We start from the raw sequence: 23,897 nt of genomic DNA on the forward strand, positions 1-23,897 counted from the left end.
TGTGTTAAGAGCTAGGATGGAGATAACTCCTTGCTTGTATCCTTTACTGTATATTTGTATATAATTATAAGTAGTTAATAAAGACTTGCTGTTAACTTACAGAGGAGTATGAAGATTTCGTTAACAGACAACACCATCTCAACATGGTGGCAGCTCTGAGAACCTGTTTTACTAATCAGTCAGAAATGCCGTTTGAATGAAACCCATTGCTAATCTTGATTACCCAACTCCGAGCCTCAAAATGTGGCCTCTCAGTTGAACAGAAAAAAACCCAAACTAATAATTAACTTGCTAAACAGTTGGGAACCTCATGACTGTCTGAATTCTTAAACAACAAGTCTGGGGTTCATTCACATGTCTTGCTACTCAGAGCTCTATATCGCTGATTAAATCAAGTTTTCAGACCGCCAACCCACGCAGCCATTGTTGAAAATGCTTCTTCTCAAAGCGTGGTGCTGTCACTTTGTGAAACCTTCCAAAACCAGCAAGTGCCAGAAATCCATTGCTCTGTAGTGAACAGCGATGCAATCCTGGAAGCCTGTAAACTCTTAAAGCTTTCTTCAACATGGATCAAAAATCTAACTTAACAGATTGGTTTGGACCAACCCCAGTGCCAAATCCAATGGGATATTTTGCAATCTTGAGAAGTGACTTTTCACATTACTTGAGTACACCGGGTCTCAGTAAAAAAAAAATCAGAGGAAGACCAGTTGTCACCTTTTACTCTTGGTTTGATGACCTAGTTAATCATGTTGTCCTGATGCAAGGCTCTGATGAATCTACAACCAGCCTCATAGAACTATTAGCAGCCTTTGATGAATATTTTAATCTTCAACCTGAGGGGAGTTCAGAGCTTGAAAAGCAGCATAAAAAATTCCCAGCAAAATGAAGAAAAGGCAAAAAAACAGCAAACCACAAGAGGCACAGAACTCTCCAGAAGCTCCAGTAATATATCTTTATGGGAAGCCCAATGCAGAAGTTCTCAAAGTCATGGGCATGTTTCCAGAACTATACCAGCAGCTGGTGGTGAATGACAGGTAAACAGCTCTGCAGCAGGTGGAGCAAGAAAAAGCAACATACAATCAAAACGTTCGCATTAAAGCTGATTTGAAAGAACTCAACCAGCAGTAAGCCAAGCATGACATTGGATAGGAAGGGCACTCAGAGCTCACTGCCTTGAAAGACTCTTTACAGATGAATATGCACCCCTGGAAAAACACGAGGAGTTGGAAAAGATGTTGAATGCCACTTCAGGAAAAGATGCATTGGAGCTATCAGTAATGACAAAGCTATACACTGACACGCAAATTGAGAAGACCAGAGTTGAACACGAAAGTAAACAGTTGATGACAGCTGATTTTCCTTCAGGATCAGATTTAAAAACATTATCCTTCAGCAACATGATGGAATAAAGAATACCTTGAACAGCAGAATGGCAGAACAGCAAAACAAACTCAATAAAACTTTGTTAAATTACAAGAAAACTCAAGCCAAAGTACTTGAGCTTTGCAGACAAAAGGAAAACCTGTTGAGAGACCTTGACACACTACAAGGATTCCTCAGGCCTGAGTTTGTCTCTCTGGAATATTGAAAATGAAACAAAATTAATTTAATGCCACTCTGAAAGGCATGTTTACCATTCTGGGAGGAGATACAAGAATGAAGCTTTAGTGCTGAAGGGAACAGTTGCATGTTTGGAAGTAACCTTGGAAAACCATTACAATCCAAAAGAGGTATGCAAAGAGATGAAAACCAAGAACACAGAATGGCAGGCGAAGGTGACAGTCCTCACGAAAGAGCATGAAGTCTTTAATTGGCAGAAGCGTAATTACAGAATGTGCGCTTGAAAGGCAGTACACAGGAATTATACACTGCCAAGGAAAAACCAATCAGTGGAGAGAATGCAACATTGAGTAGCAAACAAATCTTTGGGCTGATGTACCCCATCTGTAACCAGCATTTATCTCCTGAGCTGGGATGCCTGTGTAGCCCTGGATCTCCTCCAGAGGACAGAGGCTGTAAAGACTACCACTGTTGTTAGCCAGTCAGAACAGCATGGTCCTGGGTGCTCCAATACTAAAGAGTATTTAGACTTGGATTTCACCTTCAGTATCTCTTTTCTCTTTGCGGAGCAGGTTTACCCATCCTCATTCCAGGTCCCAGAAAGTCCCCAATCATCAGGCCAACCTACCATTCACACTATTAGCATGGTACCTCCGGTGGAAGTAGTACCAGAGAATGATGAGTCTGAGAAGCCTGTACCTCCAACCACAATGGTGGTACAACTAGCCAGCACGTCAACCTCTGCGCACAACTGCAACTTCCACTGAGCGTACCACAACCACATGGGATGCTGCAACCGGGTAGCAGTCTATCACCATTAACAACAAAAAGCAGAGGTGACATGCCACCCACCCTCTTTTCACCACAGGAATGCTCTACCTCAGCCTCACAGGGCCTCCAGATGGCCCACATGGAGAAAGAAGAAGAAGCAGCAGCATGAAGGAGACAAATACATCTTTGTCCGCTTCGCAAAAAATGATAGAGAGTAACAGCAACCATGCATCGATGCAGCAGCTGAACTGACCAGGCGTGGGTCAACATTAGGCAATGAAAGAAAAGAATGAATGCAAACCCAAATGCCAGACAAGCTGTAAGTCAGCAGCAAGAATCAGAGCCAATAGACCCAACCATTTTCCCGATAGAACAGCGAACAAGATGTGGAAGGGTTACAAGGCCTTCTGACCGCTTGAACTTCTAACTTCAAGTACTTGAAGGGGGATTGGGGTACTGAGAATGTTGTTGATGCTAATACAATAATAGTAATAATGTTGGAATAGCATTAAGGTTGTAACAATAAGGTAAATACCTAAGACTTATAACAATGTAAGACTTGAAATGAACTAAAGAAACCCTTTATGCAGGGGATGAAGACTTGGGGGAAGGTGTAGTAGAAAGGCCTGGTAAATACAGAATCACAGAATCTTTACATTGTAGAAGGTGGCCATTTGCCACATTGCGTCTACACTGGCTCTCTGAAAGAGCATTCTACCTAGTCCCATTGCCCTGCCTTATTTCCATAACCTTGCACATTCTTTCTTTTCAGATAACAGTCCAATTCCCTTTTGAATACCTCAATTGAACCTGCCTCCACCACCCTCTCAGGAAATTTGTTCTAGACTCTAACCACCCTCTGGATGAAAAAATGTTTTCTTCTCATCACTTTTACTCCTTTTGCCAATTATTTTGAATCTGTGCCCTCTAGTTCTTGATGCTCGCTTGAGTGGAGCAGTTTCTCATTATTTACCCTGTCCATACCCCTCAGATCTTTAATACATTTATCAAGTCTCCTCTCGGCCTTCTTTCCTCCAAGGAAAATGATCCCAAGTTCTCCAATCTATCCTCATAGCTGCAGTTCTTCATTCCTGGGATCATTCTTGTGAATGTCTTCTATACTCTCTCCAATGCCTTCATATCCTCCCACAAGTATGGTGCCCAGAACTGGATGCAATGCTCCAGATGAGGCCTAACCAGTGTCTTAGACAAGTTCAACATAACCTCCTTACTCTTGTACTCAATGCCCCTATTAATAAAGCCTAAGCTATTATGTGCTTTATTATCTGCTCTCTCAACATACCCTGCCAAGTTCAATGACTTATGTACATATGCACTGTTCCTGCACCTCCTTTAGAGTTTCAGTATTATTTTGTACTGTGTTTCCATATTCTTCCTGCCAAAATGAATCACCTCACACTTCTTTGCATCAACCTTCAACTTATATGCAGGGTTAATGTGGAACTGCATCACCCACACAGTGGCGCAAGAAGGTACATGACCTAGATCTAGGGCCAGTGTGGTGTTGGCCAGAGCTGTGTTAAGACCTAGGATGGCGATAGCTCCATGCCTGTATCCTTTACTGTATATTTGTATATACAGGTCAAGTATCCTTTATAGGTAAACCTGAAAACCAAACTCATCCAAAACTCACACTTTTTTTTGAACCTCATCAACCTTTAGCACGGGAAGTCTAATTGTTTGTCTGCACTGTTCAGCCTGTGATTTTTGTGGTGAACTTGTCAGAAAGGACAGGTACCTGGTATTTATTATTCAGTGGTGCATTTTATTTTTCTAGCCATTTTGTTTTCTTTAGACTGTTGCTGGCCTGGACTCAGGCTATTGTAATGCAAGTTTATATGCGAAATTTGGAAACCGAAATTATCTGAAATGCAATCAGCCCCAAGGGATTTGGATAAAGGATACTCGAACTGTAGTTACAAGTAGTTAATAAAAACTTGCTGCTAACATACAGAAGACTTCTTTAACAGGCATGTTCTGCAGCCAGCACCATCATAAAATGGCGTACTGCGATATGAACCACCATAATTAAAACAGGATCATGTGCAATGAAAATATTTTCAGTTGCTTTTATATTCTTATTGCCTCTTGGGTCTGGGAGGGGTGGTTGTTGAATGAGCTCAGCTTTAGAACATGTGATGCTATGGATATTTTGTAGGATCAAGAAGCCTGAAGGAACCATTCCAAATTTAGTTACTAATGTCTGTAATAGGAGAAGTGAAAGTTCAGGTTTTGAACAATGATTAAGATTTATTTTTTCTCTGCCTTCCGCTAATATTCTAATAAAAATAAATGGTGCATGGCAATTTGGTCAATGGATCCTCTTTTGTTTAAGAATTGGTTTCATTTTAACTTCTATAATCCCTTTTGTACTTTATAACTACTCAAGGGGGTTCCTAATGGTTTACAACTTACATTGCTAAGTACAAATTACAGTAATGATTTTTCTTCTTGACATTCAATTAAAAAAGCTGAGAATTTGATGTTAATTTTTTTCATAAATTATTATACTATTGTGCAATAAGGGGGTACATTGTACTTGATTCTGCTTCTGTGCATTTAAATAAAAGCTGTTGTACTATTTAAAATATGACATTTTGTCTTTCCTTTCTGCCAAGTGCTTGTACTTCATCATTTTAGGAATTTAATATGAGTCCTTCATGAAGTACTTTCTGTTCTCTTTTCCAGGGGTGTGGGGTGCATTTTTGTTGAAATGATTCAAGGAGTTGCTGCTTTTCCAGGAATGAAGGATGTTCAGGATCAACTAGAGCGAATCTTTTTGGTTAGTACTTTTATTACTAAGGCATTGTACAGGATGTTGAGCAAGACACACACAGTTGCTCTATAATGTAGGTTTTAACGAGGTACTGAAACCTATATTTTGATTTGTTTTATATTATTTATGACATTCTGATCAATAGGGGCCAAAATTATCAATTTTCTGTTAGGGAGGATAGATTTGATGCTATTGGTAGCATCCTTACTTCTGAGTCAGGAGATTGAGGGTTTAGACAACATTCCAGAGACTTGAGCACATAATCTAGTCTGACTGTGCTGCAATGTTGAAGGTGCCATTTTTTTGGATGAAATGTTGAGCAAAGATCCTGTCTGCTTTCTCAGACGGATGTAAATGGTACTTTTCATCGAGTAAGAGGAGTGTTTTGCCAGTGTTCTGGCTAGTATTTCTCCTTCAGCCAACACACTGAAAAACAAATTCTGATTGTTTATCTCATTTTGGTTTGTGGGAATTTGCTGTAGTCAAATTGGCTGCCTCACTTACCTACAATACAGCATTGACTTAACTTAGAAAGTACTTCATTAGCTGTGGAGTGCTTTGGGATATCCTGGGGTTTTGAAAGGTGCAATATGAAAACATTCATAATTTTACCATCTATTAAATAAAAACGAGTTAATGAAATCTGATCAGACCCATGGGTTTCCCACATCATGAAAATAGGGTCTTAAGTTTTCTATTTATATGATAGATAAGCGATTATATAAATTTTAGCTTTTCTTACAACTGTTTAAATAGGGAAAATTTAAAGAAATTAAGAAAGTAAATCTTTTTCTTGCTGCCTGTGTCATTCAGGATTGATTGAACAATTACTTAGCATTATACATGTTGTGCAAATTGTGGCAATGGAATTGCTGGAGCAAAATAATGGTTTTATCATTTATTCCTAAAATTTATTTTTGTGAAATTGGAACAGAGATGAATGATAACAGCAGAGTACTGTTTTAAAATAGTCTTAATACAATATTGGACCTGAGAGTACAACCTTTGGGTAAAACTGCTTTTTCACTCAGCTGAATGTCAAACTTGCAGCTGATCAAAAGTAGACAAACTAGGGATCAAGGTATGTTTATCATACATGAGACTTTAGACTTGGAAAAAAAACATTTATCATCATAAGCTATCTGAACCAAGTTGACTAAAAATCACCACAATGTTACAGATAAGGAAGGTTATTCTACCCATCTCTTCAGAGGACTGCTAATGTCACCCCATTATAAAATCCATTATGTTTTTAAATTGATTGCACATGTTGGTCACTTGATATGGAAACAATATCTTATTGTCATTCCCAATATTGGCTTTTACTGGTTTGAACCTCTATCCGGGAATTCTGCTCCCACAATTTAATTTAAAGTTATATTCCAGGTTGCAATCTTGCATATCTCTGTAAAATCACTCCTTGGATGCTTTGTCTCCAACCTGAAAAGCCCCAGAATGTCCAGTGTTGCTTCATAGCTCAGCCTATCACCATCCACCCCCCACCTTCCTACTCCTCTATTGCAGTCCCTTTTGAATGCATATTCTGCTTTTTGGAAATGAAACTAGGCGCAGTAGTCAAGGTTCAAAGTGGCAGAGCAGTCTACAGTTTGGTCGTTATCTCATCTGACTTGTGTTCTACTGTTTTGGTTATGTCAACATCCTGTTGACTTTGTTGTGTGCTGCTCTGCAATTGAGTTTGTAAAGTCTCGAGTTTCCTTCAGTTTCATTGTTAGGTACTTTGATACCATTCATGGAGTAAATATGTAATTTATTTTTCCTCTGTATATCTTGTTTAATATTTGCATTGAATTGCACCTGCCTTTGTTTTGTAACTGCCCGCTTTGGTTCTACTACCTCTTCAAGTTTGGCATCATCTGCAAATTTTGCCCCTTTATATTGATATTGTAATCCACATAATTTGTATACATAGAATAGTGATCCTAGTACTCAACCCTGAGGCACCTCACTCCCAACATAACTCCTCTAGTGAGTACTCACTATTCCCTGTCTCTCAGTAAATTTCTTCTCTCTTCTCAGGGTTCACTTTGAATCTACACAGCTTTGAGTGCAATAAGTAACCTTTTGTGTGGCATTTCATCAATGGCTTTTTGGAAGTCAGATTACATTTCATTCTAAGACATCCCACAGTCTGTTTGGATTGTCACTTCCTCAAAAAAGTCCTAGAAGGTTGATCTTCCCCCCTCAATCTATGCTGTTAATTGTAAATATGGTAGAGAACCCATTGGTTTATACCTGATAATTGAGTCCATTGGTTTTCCTGGGATATGAGTAAGGCTAACAGTTTGCTGTAGTCGCTTGTCTGTTTTGTCATCATTTTTGAATATTGACACTTCATTAGCCTGTTTCCAATTCACAGGTACCTTTTCAAAGTCCATTGACTGCCTCAATAATTATTAATGTCTCACAGATCTCCATCGTAGTTTGTATCGGCACTCTGGGATAAATAGAAACTATCCAAGGGGATTGAGCCTGTCTAGAACTTCCACCTTGTATGTGGTAATGTGACTGATGATACTTGGGATTTCCTTTTTTGGAAAGGCCTTGTCACTTATGTCATTTTTTGTGAAAAACTTGCCGGAAATAGTCACTCAGTGTTTATTATTTTAGTGCTCATCCTAAATTTGAGCCTGTCTGCATCTTTCGCAGTTTCCATCTGTACATGGCACTGTTATCACTGGTGGAGCCAAATATATAAGTACAGAAGATAATAAGAAGTAGGAGATGGATTAGGCCTTTTGGCCCTTTGAGTCTTCTCTGCTATTCAGCAAGTTCATGGCTGATCTTTTACCTCAAATTCACCTTCCTGCTTTTATCCCCATATCCCTTAATTCCTGAATTACTCAAAGATCTATCGACCTCTATCTCAATTATACTCAATGACTGAGCATCCATTGGTCTCTAGAGTAGAGAATTCCTAAGATTCTCAACCCTTCGAATGAAGAAATTTCTCCTTATCTCTGTCCTAAAAGGCCAATCCTTTGTTCTAAGATTGTGACCCCTTGTTCTAGACTCCCTAGCTGGAGGAAAATTCCTCCCAGCATCTAGTCTGTCAAGCCCCTTGTCATTTTATATGTTTCAATTAGATCACCTCTTATAACTTCACATGGTATACCATCTGCCATGTTCTTGTCCATTCACCCAAATTGTCTATATCCCTTAGCAGCATCTTTGTGTCCACCTTACCAAGTACTTTCCTATTTCACTTTGTTTTGTCAGCAAATTTAGAAATATTATATTCATGTAAGTCATTAATATAGCCCAAGTACTACTCCTTGGTTCTAGCTATTTCTAGTTATGGCTGAAAATGTTATTTTTATTCCTTTTGTGTTTTTTGTCCATTAACTAATCCTCATCCATACTAATATATTACCCCAATCCCACGAGTCCTAACAGTGTGCCATAACCACTCGTGGCACAATATTGAATGCTTTTTGAAAATCCAAATGCACTACATCCACTAATTCCCTTTTATCCATCATGCCAGTTATATTTCCAAAACAAAGCCTACCAGGTTTGTCAAATGTGATTTACTTTTCATAAACTTGTGTAGATCTGCTTAATCATATGATTTTCTAAGTGCTCTGTTACCATGTCGCTGCTAATAGATTTAGCATTTTGCCTACTGTTGATGTTAAGCTAAAAGCAAAAACTGCGGATGCCGGAAATCAGAAACAAAAACAGAAAGTGCTTCAAAAACTCAACAGGTCTGACCGCATCCGTGGAGAGAGAAAAACAAAGTTAACATTTCGAGTCCGTGTGACCCTTCTTCAATTAGGCTAACTGGCTTATAGTTTCCTATTTTTCTCCTACTCCTTTCTTAAATGACAGTGTTATGATACCACCTTCCAATCCTTGAGAACTTTTCTAGAATCTAAGGGCAAGATCTTCCTGACCCTCCAAAGTCAATGGAGATTCGAATGGCTCGTCATCTCCGCCAAGGGGAAACCTGCCATGGTGGGGCTGGACCGTTCCAGCCTAAGGATTTATGTGCCAGGTTTTCTAAACTTACATATGCTTCAAGAATCATTCCAGAGGAAAATTGTCCATGCTGATGACTGGTTCTGCTTTATAATAATCCAAAGCAGCATTGGTTAAATCTGTTCTTTCACACTCATTTTGTCACATCCAGCAGGAGTACCTCGACTAGATTGTGCACCTAAAGAGCATAAATGGCTGTAATTGCAGTTGCTGAACCATATGTATTGTGTAGGTCCATCTAGTTTATATATCTTATATTCTCCCCTCTGCCTATTTCCAGCCAGTCGTATTTCTAATTCTGCACTTTAGTTGGGCTATATGTTTGAAGTGTCACCGAGATTTTCTGTGTTTTGTTGATGAGGAGCTTGGAGTACTACTGTGAACGATGCATAGCATGTATTTTAGTAACAAAAGAGTGGCTATCATATTTTGTATACTGTTGATACCAATTGTTACCTTGCCTTGCCTATCTTACTCATTCACAACATTGAAGAAATAATTTGCACATGTTGTAACAGCTTCTCTCATTGGTGTGTACTTTACTGAGTGTCCAAGCAGAATTAATTGTGTTCTGATTGCTCATGGACAGTAATCCTCAGTGAAAGTAACAGTTATCCTGATCTTCCATCACACTGATGTAGCTGTTTATTGTTATCTAGATAGTCTGTTTGTTATACGAAGGTTCCTCGGGGAAGATGACTGATTTAGAAGATGCTATTCCAAAAATCCATTTTAACCCTGAACTGCTTTTACCTTGTTAGCTGCTTTGTTGTTGGTATCTATCCACCTTGAGATAGCATTGGTTACATTATCATACTTAGTTCACTTTGAAGACTTGCAAGTACCTTGAAGTTCTATAAGAGTACAATGTGAAAATTGTTGAGTTTCACTTGTCATTGCCTGTAATAGATGAACTACTGAAAAATTTATTTTCAGAAATGGAAAAATGTTTAGCACGCAGTTGTTACAACAGACTGGATGTAGCTCTGTGATACTGGACCTCAGTTTAACAGTTTTTATCCAATAAATTGTCAAAACATTAAAAAAAAATCCAGTTCACAATTCTCTTATATTAAGTGCTTCCCTCCATAATGCTTAACTTTGTCCTTTTGTCTTCTGTTGCTTTTTGTCCAATAATGACCACAAGTCCTATTTGTTACTTTTACTTTTAGCATTTTTAAAGATAAGGATGGCTCTGTGCCCTGCTCTGCCCCACTCAGCCCAACTGGTGTCTTTCTGCCTGATTACTTGATTGGGAAGGGTATTCTTGCTTCAGCCACTCAACGTGGTAACCCAAGTGCTATTGCTTTCTGACTGGTCTCCTTTGAGTCACCTTCTCATCAGCTGGCGACCAATGGCTGGCAAACAAGGCTAGGCAGCAGAGATACATTGTTGGGTAAACTGTTATATTAAACTGAAAAGAACATTAGATGCTATTTAGAATAAACACATAATCTTGCTTTACATTTTAAATAACTTATGCTCATACTCACATTAAGGTTACTGAATATAAATGGAACCCATTTCCAAAAAGAAAATTGAAATGATGGGATAGTTGTTAAATTTTCCAATGACACAAAGATAGGTAGGAAAGTAAGTTGCGAAGAGGACAAAGGAAGCTACAAAAAGACGTAGGTTAAGCGAGTGGAGAAAGATCTGGGAAAAGGAGTATAAAGTGGGAAAAATGTGAAATTGTCCATTTTGGTAGGAAGAATAAAAGAGAAGCATATTATTTAAATGCTGAGCGATTGCAGAGCTCTGAGGTGCAGAGGGATCTGGGTGTCCTGGTGCATGAATCACTAAAAGGATAGTATGCAGGTACAGCAAGTAATTAGGAAAGCTAATAGAATGTTATCATTTATTGTATGGAGAATTGAATACAAAAATAAGGAAGTTATGCTTCAGTTGTACAGGGCACTAGTGGGACCACATTTGGAGTACTGTGTACAGTATTAGACACCTTATTTAAGGAAGGATGTAAATGTGTTGGAAGCAGCTCAGGGAAGGTTTACCAGACCAATACCTGGATTGGATAGGTTGTCTTATGAGGAAAGGTTGGACAGACTATGCTTGTAACCACTGGAGTTTAGAAGAGTAAGAGGCAACTTGATTGAAACATATAAAACCCTGAGGGGTCTTGATAGGGTGGATGTGGAGAGGATGTTTCCTCTTGTGGAAGAATCTAGAACTAGGGGTCACTGTTTAAAAATAAAGGTTTGCCCTTTTAAAACAGAGATGAGGTGAATTTTTTCACTCCGAGGGTCATGAATCTTTGGAACCACTCTTCCTGAAAAGGTGGTGGAAGTAGAGTCTTTGAATATTTTTAAGGCAGAGATGGATGGATTCTTGGTAAGCAAGGGGGGGACAGGTTATCGGGGGGAGGTGGGATGCAGATTTCAGGTTACTATCTGATCAGCCTTGAACTTATTAAATTGCAGAGCAGGCTTGAGAGGCTGAATGGCCTACTCTTCCTTGTTCGTATGATTTGCGAATTCAACAGAAAATTACTTTGCAAAATTACAAAGGAATTGTACTTCCCTTCTTTATGCAAAGTGACTGTTGAAGCCTCAAATGTATGTTAAGCATCAATAAGTCCTCAGTAATTCTTGTATTTCATTAATTTACTTAGGTAGCGATTTAAAGAAAGTTACCAAATTCAAATTACTAATATTCAACATTGTGATACATTACAGGATAAAGAAGCACTAGAGAAGGTGATAAAAAGATTTACAAGGATGATACCAGAACATCAGGGAAGACTAAACAGGCTGGGGCTCTTTCCTCTAAGAAAAAAGGGGGACCTAATAGAAATCTTTAAAATTATAAAAGGATTTGATGGGATAAATATAAAGATGATCCTAATTGTGGTGGAGACTAAAACTAAGGACCATAAAGATAAGATGGTCACCAGTAAATCCAATAAGGAATTCAGGGGAAACTTCTTGATTCAAAAAAGGAAAGACTTGCATTTATATAGCAGGTTTCATGGCTGAGCAGTGTGCCAAAGTGCTTTACAGCCAATTAAATAATTTTAAAGGAAATGCTAAAGGCTTGCTCACAGCAACTCCCACAAACAACAATGCGATAATGACTGTTTTTAATAATGTTGATTGAGGATTAAATAAATGACGGGACACCAGGGATAACTCCCTAGCTAGTTTTCATATTGAAGTCATAGGATCTTTAACATCCATCCAAAAGAACAGCCAATGCCTAGGTTTCTCATCCTGAAGATGGTAAGAATGGTCATTAATGGAAAGAATGTGAAATTCATTACCACAAGGAATCGTATAGGGGAGTAGCAAAGATGTATTTAAGGGGAAGCTAGATTAGCAAGAGGGGTAAAAAAAAAAAATTATGCTGACAGTTTAGATGAAGAAGGGTGGGAGGTGTGTAATGTGGAACATGTACACTGACACAGATCAGTTAGGTCTAATAACATGTTTCTGTGTTGTACAATCTCTGAAATTATGTGTTACGGATAAGTCTGGCACATTGACCAATTTTACCAAATTAGAAAAGCACTGACATTTTGTTAGTATTGTGCTACAGTATAATGTGATTATTATACTGGTTCAAAAGCACTCTTACAATTGTCAATCACTATAACTGTTTGCTGATTTTGAATGATAATATTAGATGTGATTGAAATAACAAAATTAATGTCACTTTAAATGCATTCAACTTGAGCAACTAATTAATACAGGCATTGATTTAAACACTCATACTGTTTAAACAGTTATGATTTTTCTTTTAAAAAGTGAATTTTGCTTTAATATATCGCAGTTACTTGAGTGAGTAGGAATTACACAGTAGGTTTGGTGGAAAAACTGCAGAGATCATGCAATCAAGATATGAAGCCGACACATTTTGATCAGATTTTGTTGCCCATTTGATAAATCTGCCTCATCTTGAGCGCATGCATCAATACACATTTGACGCAGTCTTGATGCAGTGCGTATCACATGCATGTTTAGACTCCCTGTGGTCCTGCTTATAGGTTGTCTGGGATATGGATCCTTGTTGTGGCGTTTAGCTGATAACATTGCCTGTTTCTTTAAAGTCACTGCTTAAATATCCACTGTGAGAATCCGGTTAATTGTAGTTGCTTCTAAATCCTAGGGGTTAGGTTATTTGTAAATTTCAAGCTCCAAATTAGTTGAATCAGAAATCAAATACGGGGTTTACTTTTTAAAATAAAAAGATCATTATTCATCTGTAGTCACCCACATCCCAGTACCCCTTTATCATCCCAGTTGTGTCTCCACCTGCGATCGACTCTCCCCAAGTCATCACAACTGCACTTTCCAACTCCTGTATAGCTCTCCATTTGCATTTGTAACAACAGCTATAAATCTTAACCATTTCCCCACTGCCATGATGTTTAATGCCCCTGTCCACAGTAAAACCCTTGATGTTTCCTGCCCTTGTCACGCTCCTGTATGGACCCAGTCTTGGTGTTCTCACATTCAACGGGTGCACACATGGCTGTATGTGAAATATAGCTTTATCCATCTATGTCTTATCATGACTGGTTGGACTATATCCAGCTTCTCTGCCAAAAAAAGCTCACTGCTCTAGTCTCCAATCCATGGAGAGCAAAGATAACCCTTGACTTCTTTTCAATACTAACAACTATCTCCTTAAACTTCTCTCCTCCGTTCCCTGCACCCTTGCTTCAAAAAAAGAGAGAGGCAGCTGAACTGATGGCCTCAGATCTAGTGAGCTCTTTGTCACAAAGATTGCTCAGCTGCCACTACTGAAACCCATCCTTCCCTAGCCCTGAACCTACAATTCTCTCAGACTGGCATTCTGCTCCCTTAACTGCCTCATTTCCCTTCATGACCCACATACAAGCTGATATTGTAAATAGACCCCTTCCCTTGCACAATTAATTACCCCTTTCTCAAAAATCCCAGCCTTGAACCCTCTGTCTTTGCAAACTACCACTCAACCTCTAACTTCCCTTTCATCTTGGGCCTTTCAAAATATTGTCTCCTCCCAAATCCATGTCCACCTTTTCCACAGCTCCATAATTCAGTTTCTCCAATTGGGTTTCCCACAGCACTAAAATGGCCCTAATCACAAATCACAAATGACATCCTCTATGAGTGATCATGGTGGCCTTTCTTCCTCATTGTCTTGAACCTCTTTGCAGCCTTTGGCATGGTTACCCATTCTCTTTCAATGGCTCCCACCATTGTCCAGCTCAGTGGGACTACCCTTGTTTGGTTCCACTCTTAACTATCAAATTGTGATCATCTGAGTTCTCCAAACATCTATGCTTGACCAGTACCACCACCTCAATTAAATCCTACCCCTTGGCGATATTAGCAGAAGAAGTTTGGAGAAGCTACACGTGTAGATAGGAATGCAGATGACACCAGCTCTATAGCCCACCACTACCTCTCCTATTCTACCCAACTGCCTCTATGCTGCCAGATTGCTTGACCAGCATCTGGTCTTTGATGAGGTGTAATTTTTTTTTCCAATTGAACATTAAAAAGACAAAGCCATCGCCTTCTGCCATACCCCAAACTCCAAAACCTCACCATCAATTCCATCCCATTTCTTGGCAGTTCTCTCAGACAGTTCATGACCTCAGCAATTTATTTTGCACTAAGCTAAGCTTCTGAATCCATGTCCTTTACATCAGAGTTCCTGCTTTCACTTCCGTAACATAGCCTGCCTCAGCCATTTGCTGTTGAAACCAACATCCAAACCTTTGTCGCATCCTGACTTGACCGTTGCAATCTTCTCCTACCTGGTCTCCCTTCCCCCACACTCATTAATCTCTAGCTCACACATTTCCCATTTCCCTTCATTCCACCGTTGATAATCTTCTGCCACCCAGACCCCAAACTCTCAAATTCCTTTCCTAAACCATTCTGCATCTTCCTTAAGGCCATTCTTAAAGCCTACCTGTTCCATCCAGCTTTGCCATCCCATCTAATATCTCCTCTTTTTACTTGATGTCCATTTGTGACTGATGCCTTTGTAAAGTGCCTTTGAACATTTGCCTTTGTTAAAGATATCATGCATAACTTGGGAAACCTGCAGGCTTGGGCTGATGAGTGGCCAAAAACATTTGTACCACATGAGTACCAGGCAATGACCAATGAGAGAATCTAACCATCTCTCCTTGACATTCAATGGCATCACCATCACTGAATCCCCTGCCATTAACATCTGGAGAGTTACCATTGACCAGAAACTGAACTGGACTAACCATATAAATACTGTGGCTACAAGAGTAGCTTAGAGGCTGGGAATTCTGTGGCGAATAATTCACCTCCAGACTCCCCAAAAGTCTGTCCACTACCGGCAAGGCGCAAGTCATGATTATGATTGAATTCTCTCCACATGTCTGGACGTTTGAGCTCAGCACCTTCCAGGACAACACAGCCTGCTTGATTGGCACCCCATCCACAAACATTCACTTCCTCCACCACCAGTGCACAGCGGGGGCAGTGTGTACCATTTACAGGATGCACTCCAGCAACTCACCAAAGTTCCTTCAAAAGCACTTTCCAAACCTGTGAACTATACCACCGAGAAGGCCAAGGGCAACAGGTGCAGGGGAACACCACCAGCTGCAAGTTCCCTTCCAAGCCACACACAATCCTGACTTGGAACTATATTGCTGTTCCTTCATTGTCACTAGATCAAAATCCTGGAACTCCATTCTGAGCAGCACTGATGCCCACACCTTATGAAAAGAATTTTTAAAAAGTTGCGGCTTTGAGGTGTGATGGGTGCTCAATACATGGCTTTTTAAACATGTTCTGAAGTGATATTTTTCACAAATGCATGTGTGTAGATCTTTTAATTCCGGTTTTAATTCGGGTGTTTCTTCAGAGTTTAGATTCCTTAGTTAGATACTTCTATCTCTAGATATTAGTGTTCATTCTTTGATTAATAAGCAAAGTAAATTGTAGGAAGAGTTGGAATAATGTGATGCATATTCCTACCCTCCTCTGCAACTATTTGCAGGGATATAGTTCTACAGATATGAATCTTGCATCTCACTACCTCAGTTTTGAAAACATTGATGAGTAATTTTTTTTTAATGAACGCTACTTCATTATTTTATAAACAAAATGGAGTACATACATATATTGCTCCTATACCTTCCAGTTTCAAACTTGTCTTGTTCAAAGAATTCTATATGAGTGAGAGAGCTACTGACAAATAACCTTTCTTTTATTAAATTGGTGACATTGATGATTCAGATGCCTTTCAGTTCATCAAACCATTGCAGGGTGAGCCACAGAATAAATTTAAGCTGTAATTGCTTTCACTAACAAGATAAAATAAAATAAAATGCTGGGGGAAAGGCTAATGTGAAAGGTGAACGTTTCTGCTGTGTTTTCCAAGTTAATTAGATTTCCTTGTGGACTGTCTTTGTGGAGTGTACCAGATTGTGTCATTAATTCCTGCCCTAATAATAAGGTTCACAGCAAATCATGATTCTTTGGGAGTGCGCCAGTTGAGCAAGACCCGTAAATCTATGTTTTAATGTTGGAACATTCAGAATGGAAGGAGGTGCCTTCAAGTTTCAACCGTGGCCTGATAATCGAGAAGGAAAGGAATGTGAAAATGGACAGGTCTCGTAGGGGAAAATAACTAGGCATTGATGTGGACTTACAGAACAGACAATGGTGCTTTCAATACTGATTTATCAATATCATGCGATCCAGTTCACCATTATCCTTATTTACAATGAAGAAATATGCAGTAATTTGTCAGAAACTCAGTCAAAACTCAGAACTAATTTGAAAAAAATAATTGAATTCCCTTCCCGTATAACACATGGGGATTTGCACATTTCACAGTGAGCAAGATTGACCTAATCCTGGTGCAGGACATGTCAGCGTATATTTATTTCCTTTTTATGAAATATGTATTTCTTGCTTGCTTTTGCTGTTGTTATCCACAAGATAATCTAATATTTGGCTTGGAAGAAGGGCCAGTCTGACTCTTCCATAATTAGGATGAAGCAGAGACTGAGATCTCGTTCTCTAGATGGTAAAGATGTGTCCTCTACTCCTAGGACTAGAGATTTGTAGCTTTCTCCAAATATTAAAATTTGTATAAGTGTGTGAGGAGAGCACTGGTCTTTGGTGGTGTTATTTGCTGTGCAGCACTCCATCTGCTGACCTAAACAAGAACTGCCCAGACTCGCTTAGATGAGCAAAAGTGTCAAAACTGTTGGATAATGCTGCAGTATGTATATTTTTTTTAAAAACCCTCTCCGAAGAAGTCTAGTACCTTTGTTAGTTGAGTTATTTTGTTGCAGAGCACCCTCAAAATGTACATTCAGTTTTATTATTTGCACTTGTTTGTCCATTTTCCGGTCATGAGCTATTTATAAAAATCATTTTTCTAAACTCCCATGGCAGCTTAGCAAGGTTAATCAACTGGGTCGCTGAGCCATGCTGATCAAGAAGGTCCTGAGTATGATCCCTGGTCTCTGCTAAGTTAGTTGACCTCAGCTGCAGGTGCTGTTGGCATGGTTCTCATAAGGAGAAATTCAACCAAGGCCCCCACTCCTATCATTGTCCAAAAATCCTTGTTGTAAGTTCTTGTGTGTGGATAGAAGATAATGGTCGACTGGGCTGAGCTGTGATGCTCCCAGGAAGCAAATAGCCTACCAATATTGAATATACATAAATAGAGTTTTTGTGGGAAAGGTGGCAGAAGGAGTGGTCCAGGAGAGGGAAAACTAAGAAAGAAGAATACATCAATTGAAAAAAAAAGTTTAGAAAATCTTGAGAAATAAAAAAAAATGAAGACAAGCATTTCATCACTAACTAAACAATTTTTCTCTCTCAGCCAAAGGACTATCCTTCAGTTGGGTGGTGAGGGTGATATAAAACAAAAAAATTGTGTATTTCTCTCCTTCAATTTCAATTATTAATGCATCCATCTTGGGTACTACTTTTTTTAAACAAAAACTACATCATATCAGTTTCAAAAATAGTGCTGAAACCACCCAGAGTGATTTCCTTTTTATTTGTAACTGTTAACTTTTCCCTTAATCTCTAATAAAACTTTTTGCTCACTTTTCAAAACAAATTGAAGAAAATCTAGAGGACAATTTTCAAGAGCTTTTTTGATGTAAAATTTAGAAAGAGAGGTTTGAACTAGTTAGGACAGAAGGAGGAGGAACTAAGTCAAAAAATGTGAGGGGGAAAATATGTGTGGGTAAGGATAGGAAACCAGAGTTCTAGACATGAATGTCTGTATGTTTGAAATTTTGAGAAGTGAGTTAAAAGCACAAATTCAACTTCGAGGTCTGGCTACAACCTGAAAATAATTGAGAGCGAAATAATCCAGGCTCTAGGATGTTTACAAAGGGCAGGGAAATTGGGAAAGGAGAGGAAGTCGTAATAGTGACCAGAGACACAATTATCACAGTAAACAGAAGGAATTTTCAGTAAGGACAGCAGAAACAATGTGAGTAAAGTGAAGAAGCTGCAAAGGATGGAAGAATTGTTTACAAGCTTCCCAATGGCAGTGAGGTAGTGGGGGAAGGGGGAATTGGATGTATGTAACAAAAACAGAATGGTTATAATGGGAGATTTTAATTTTCACATTGATTGGGAGTTCAAGTAGTAAAGGCAATGATTTTCTAGAATGTATTCATGATAAAGTTCTAGAACAACATGTTTTAGAACTGACAAGGGAAGAGATGTACCAGATTTGGTGATGAATTACAAACCAGAATTCATGAACAATCCATCTCCAGGGGAACATCTCGAAAATAATGACCACAAAAATGATTAACTTTAATGTTAAATTTGAGAGAGTGGAAAAAACTAAGTTTTAAATTTAAGTAAGGTAAACTTTGAAGGAATAACAAAAAATAACCAGTGTAAACTGGGCTGAACTATGAATAGGTAAGCCTGTAAATAAAGAATGGGAAGTATCCGAAAAAGTATTTGATACAATACAAAAGGCAAAGACTCTGCTTATGTAGTTATGAAAGAATAACTAACAATAAGGTAGCAACACGACTGGTATTCTCCACTAACAGGATGCTGCTGTCAAGCCAAAAAGACGTTCTGCCTATCACACAAATGAGTAATGTGATACATGAATTTCAGTGTTGGTGTGATGCCAGGTATGTACGCTGTCTGTCCCAATGAATGGTGGATTGTATCAAACCTCCCTTTGGCTGTTTGCAACAGGCAAAATACTGACTGTATTCAACTAGTGCATGCTTGCAAAACTCAGAACATAGTGTCCAAAATTGGATCCGATTCTGCGATTGGGCAAGAATTGCTAAACAATCCAGATTGTGCTAAGAGTTACACTGGCAACCAATTTAAGATTATTAGTCACGCTCGCAGAATGGCCCACTTACAGATGCCAGAAGCTACATATATTCACACACAGGGCCCTGTCCTTTGCAAATAGAGCATGTCCACGCTTTGCATTTTTTTTCAACTAAACAAGGGCTGGAGAACCCCCAGCCTGGGGGCCAGATCTGGCCTGCGGGCCAGCTCCGGCCTTTTGCACTTTTCCATGCGGCCTATGGGAGATTTCAAAATCCGGCCCTGCACTCACAACCACCCCCCAACACCAAAGTGCTGCACTCTCCGCCATCCGCCACCATGTTTTGGTGCCTGAGCCTCAGTCATAGTCACCAGAGGCCCAGGTTGTGGGGAGAGAGTGAGGCCTGAGATCCAGGAGCAGGAATGCAGGGCAGGGACGGGAAGCTGTCAGCTGCTCATCGGGTGGTGATGTGTGAGGAACCCGGACAGCCAAAGTGGGTGGCCAATTCAAGAGCCTTAATAGGAAAGATCTGAGAATAGATCTCCAGGTCAACCACGACTTGGCTGGTCAGAATGATGTGTGCTGTAGGGGAATAGGGGAAGGCAGGAAAAATTACTTTTATACCATGGAACAGAAAGAAGACAGAAAGAAGAGATTGCAGGGGCTCTGGGGGAGATGCCAGAGGATTGGAGAATAGCTAATGTGGTTCAGCTATTTAAGAAGGGTTGTAGAGATAAGCCAGGGACCGACAGGCCAGTGAATCTCACATCAGTGGTAGGGAAATTATTGGAGAAAATTCTGAAGGACAGAATCTCTCTCCATTTGGAGAGGCAAGGTTTGATCAGGGATAGTCAGCATGGCTTTGTCAAATGGAGGTCATGTGTAACAAATTTGATTGAATTTTTTGACGAGATGACCAGGTGTTTAGATGAGGGCAGTGCAGTTGATGTAGTTTATATGGAATTCAGCAAAGCCTTTGACAAGGTCCCACATGGGAGACTTATCAAGAGCCTTAATAGGAAAGATCTGAGAATAGATCTCCAGGTCAACCACGACTCGGCTGGTCAGAATGATGTGTGCTGTGTGCATATGGGATCCAGGGATTCAAAATTGGTTTAGTTGTAGGAGACAGAGGATGATGACAGAAGGCTTCTTTAGTGACTGGAAGCCCGTGTCCAGTGGCGTCCCACAGGGATCTGTGCCGGGTCCCCTATTATTTGTCATTTATACAAACGACATCGATGACTATGTAGGGGGTGGGATTAGTAAATTTGCAGATGACACAAAGATTGACCGAGTGGTTAACAGTGAGGTTGAGTGTCTTGGGCTACAGGAAGATATAGATGGAATGGTCAAATGGGCAAATAAGTGGCAGATGGAATTTAAGCCTGAAAAGTGTGAGGTGAAACACTTTGGAAGGAGTAATTTGACAAGGAAGTATTCAATGAATGGCATGACACTAGGAAGTTCTGAGGAACAAAGGGACCTTGGCATGCGTGTCCATAGATCTCTGAAGGCGGAGGGGCATGTTAGTGGGGTGGTGAAATAGGCATATGGGACACTTGCCTTTATCAATCACGGCATAGATTACAGAAGTAGGGAGGTCATGTTGGAGTTGTATAGAACCTTGGTGAGGCCACAGCTGGAGTGCTGTGTGCAGTTCTGGTCATCACATTGTAGGAAGCATATGATTGCATTGGAGCGGGTGCAGGGAAGATTCACCAGGATGTTGCCTGGGATGAAACATTTAAGTTATGAAAAGAGGTTGAATAGACCTGGGTTGTTTTTGTTGGAGCAGAGAAGGATGAGGGGTGACAAGATTATGAGGGGCATGGACAGGGTGGATAGGGAGCAGCTGTTCCCCTTAGTTGAAGGGCCATTCATGAGTTCAAAGTGAGGGGCAGGAGGTTTAGGGGGGATGTGAGGAAAAACGTTTTTGCCCAAGGGGTGGTGATGGTCTGGAATGCACTGCCTGGGAGGTTGGTGGAGGTGGGTTGCCTCACATCCTTTAAAAAATACCTGGATGAGCACTTGGCACATCATAACATCCAAGGCTATGGGCCAAGAGCTGGTAAATGGGTTTAGGTAGGTAGTTCAGGTGTTTTTCATGTGTCGGTGAGTCGATGAGCTGAAGGGCCTCTTCTGCACTGAGAGAATCTGTGATTGTGATTCTGTGAAGTACTTTTATATTCTTTATCCACTTCTAAAACCTTCCTATTTATATTATCTACTGATCAACAGGACAGTGTATTAAATGCTCAAATCTCAACTTAGAGAACTTCATTTCCCCAATGGATCTGACAGCAGAGAGACCATCCTTTCCATGATAGAGGAACTTGCTGGGACTGTGCAGGAATTAGAAGTTCCACACTATAAATTTCATAGTGAGTAACCCGAGGTGGGGCAGAAAGGGAGCAGGACACTCAGCTCCACTGGCGGCTCATGCCCCCTCCTCCTGCCAGCTCCATTGGCACCCCAGGCCAGGGGCTCAGTTCCTGCAGGCTGTAGAAGAGGCCCAGGCTCCAGGCTTGTGTGCAGCCTCGGACTGAAGGTTGGCCAGAGCATTGGGTTGTTGTGTCACTGCCCTGGGCTGGTTTGGGGGTGCAACAGAATGGGAAAGGAGAGACAGAGAGAAACAGACAAAGTGGGAAAGGAGAGATTGAGAGACCAAAAGAGAGAGCATGGGAAAGAAAAGCAAGCAAAAAGTTGAACTGAATTTCAGAAGTGCTGTGATTGAGACACAGATGCTGTGCCGCTCATTAAGGAAAAGCAAACACTAGCATCGCAATCAAAGCAGTGGGTGAGTTGAACGTTTCTGTATTCACTCTTTTAAAAAAGTAAATTAAGTTGGTGTTTATTTGTGTGTGGCCTGCGACTGATTTTGTCAGTGTAAGTGGCCCTTATAAGAAAAAGGCTTCCCCCCTCTCCGTCTGCCCCCCGAACTAAACAAAAACATGGGGTCATTCTCCATGGCAATGTCTTGGGCAATGCCTTGGCCAATCGGAGTCACCCTGCCTGGTTTGAATTTGAACAAAAACTTGGCAATTAACTGTTCCCTGGTGCATTCTCCATGGCAATGGCTCTACCAATCTACCAAATGGCTCTTGCCAATCAATCAGCACCCTTTTCTCATGCAGTATAAATTGTTCCTTTTAGATTTGGTATTCTTGCAAATCTGTCCTGATGAGTGCAAGACAAAAAAGCTTTGACAGCATGTCTCTTTTTTCAGCAATACTCAAGCTCCATATTACCAAGCAACTATATTGATATATCTTGTGTTATCTCTTGCCAATTTTTCTTAGCTTTAAAACTGAATATGTGTAGATAAAAGAATACACGGTGTCAAATAAAAGGTACTCATTTATGATTTTGACAGAATAATGGAGTTTAACTGGAATTCATGTAAAATTCTATAATACCATGATATTAAATGAAATTTGACTAATTCAGTTACTAAATAAGTGGCCCTGATGATACCATCCCCAACATTGCATAAAATATTGTTATAAGCAGCCTGTCATTTTACTTCGTATGAAAACATAACTGAGTGAGCTCAAGTGTGTATTCTAACTACAGGTTTCAAATAATGACTGCAGATTGCTCTAGATTGTTCTTTTGTTTGCCATTGTTTGAAACCCTCAATTAGACTGCACGCTCTGCAGCTCACTCTGACATATCCATTATTCGGTTCCAAATATAAACAAGGATCTTTAAATAGTGTCCACCTGTTCATAGTACCCTAATCTTCTCAAATAAACGTTTTTGTTTATGCAAAAGGGACTGCCATTCTGAAACACAACCTTTATCCTTAAACAATCGATGTTGTGGGGTTGGGGGGGGTGGGGGTCGGTTGGGGGTGGTGGGTCTGGGTCAAGGGAGACTTGGAAATCCAAAGGGACAAGTCGGGGTATCGGAACAGCATAGTGATGTGAGTAAAGACAAGCAGAGAGTTTAACAAAAAAAATGTACAATAGTGAATAACGTCATTGCAGGGAATAGAAGTTAAAAGAAAATGAAATTAAAGGTTCTTTATCTGAATGCACAAAGCATCTGCAATAAGATAGATGAATCAGTGGCACAAATAGAAGTAAATAATTTAAATCTAATTGCCATTACAGAAACATGGTTACAAGGTGATCATGGTTAGGAAAGAAATATTCCAGGGTATACAATATTTCAGAAAGAGACAGATTGGCAAAGGAGGTGAGGTAGACTTATAGTAAAGGATGACATAAGGACTATAGTGAGAAAGGATCTGGTCTCTGAAGATTATGGATTAGAATCAGTATGGGTGGAAATTAGGAATAGCAAGAGTCAGAAAACACTGGTGGGAGTAGCTTATAGCCCCCCCTAACAGTAATCATACCATTGGCAGAGCATTAAAGAAGAAATTGGAGCCTGTAACAAAGGAAATGTAATAATTGTGGGAAGCTTTAATCTTCATATACATTAGGAAAATCAAATTGGAAAAAATGATCTAGAAGTT

The 23,897-nt window shown here is 39.9% G+C and overlaps 1 protein-coding gene across 10 annotated transcripts in view; it reads left to right on the plus strand.

Annotated features, from left to right (window-relative positions):
• cdk14 (cyclin-dependent kinase 14) overlaps nt 1-23,897 on the plus strand; it is a 953,540-nt gene that overhangs the window by 426,090 nt on the left and 503,553 nt on the right. For all 10 annotated transcript variants that reach the window (XM_041183640.1, XM_041183641.1, XM_041183642.1 and 7 more), the window contains one exon: nt 5,044-5,137. In XM_041183640.1, the coding sequence (XP_041039574.1) occupies nt 5,044-5,137 (94 nt within the window). The remainder of the gene's footprint in view (nt 1-5,043; nt 5,138-23,897) is intronic.

This window comes from Carcharodon carcharias, chromosome 3, assembly GCF_017639515.1.
Source record: "Carcharodon carcharias isolate sCarCar2 chromosome 3, sCarCar2.pri, whole genome shotgun sequence".
In the NCBI taxonomy this organism is placed as follows: Eukaryota; Metazoa; Chordata; class Chondrichthyes; order Lamniformes; family Lamnidae; genus Carcharodon; species Carcharodon carcharias.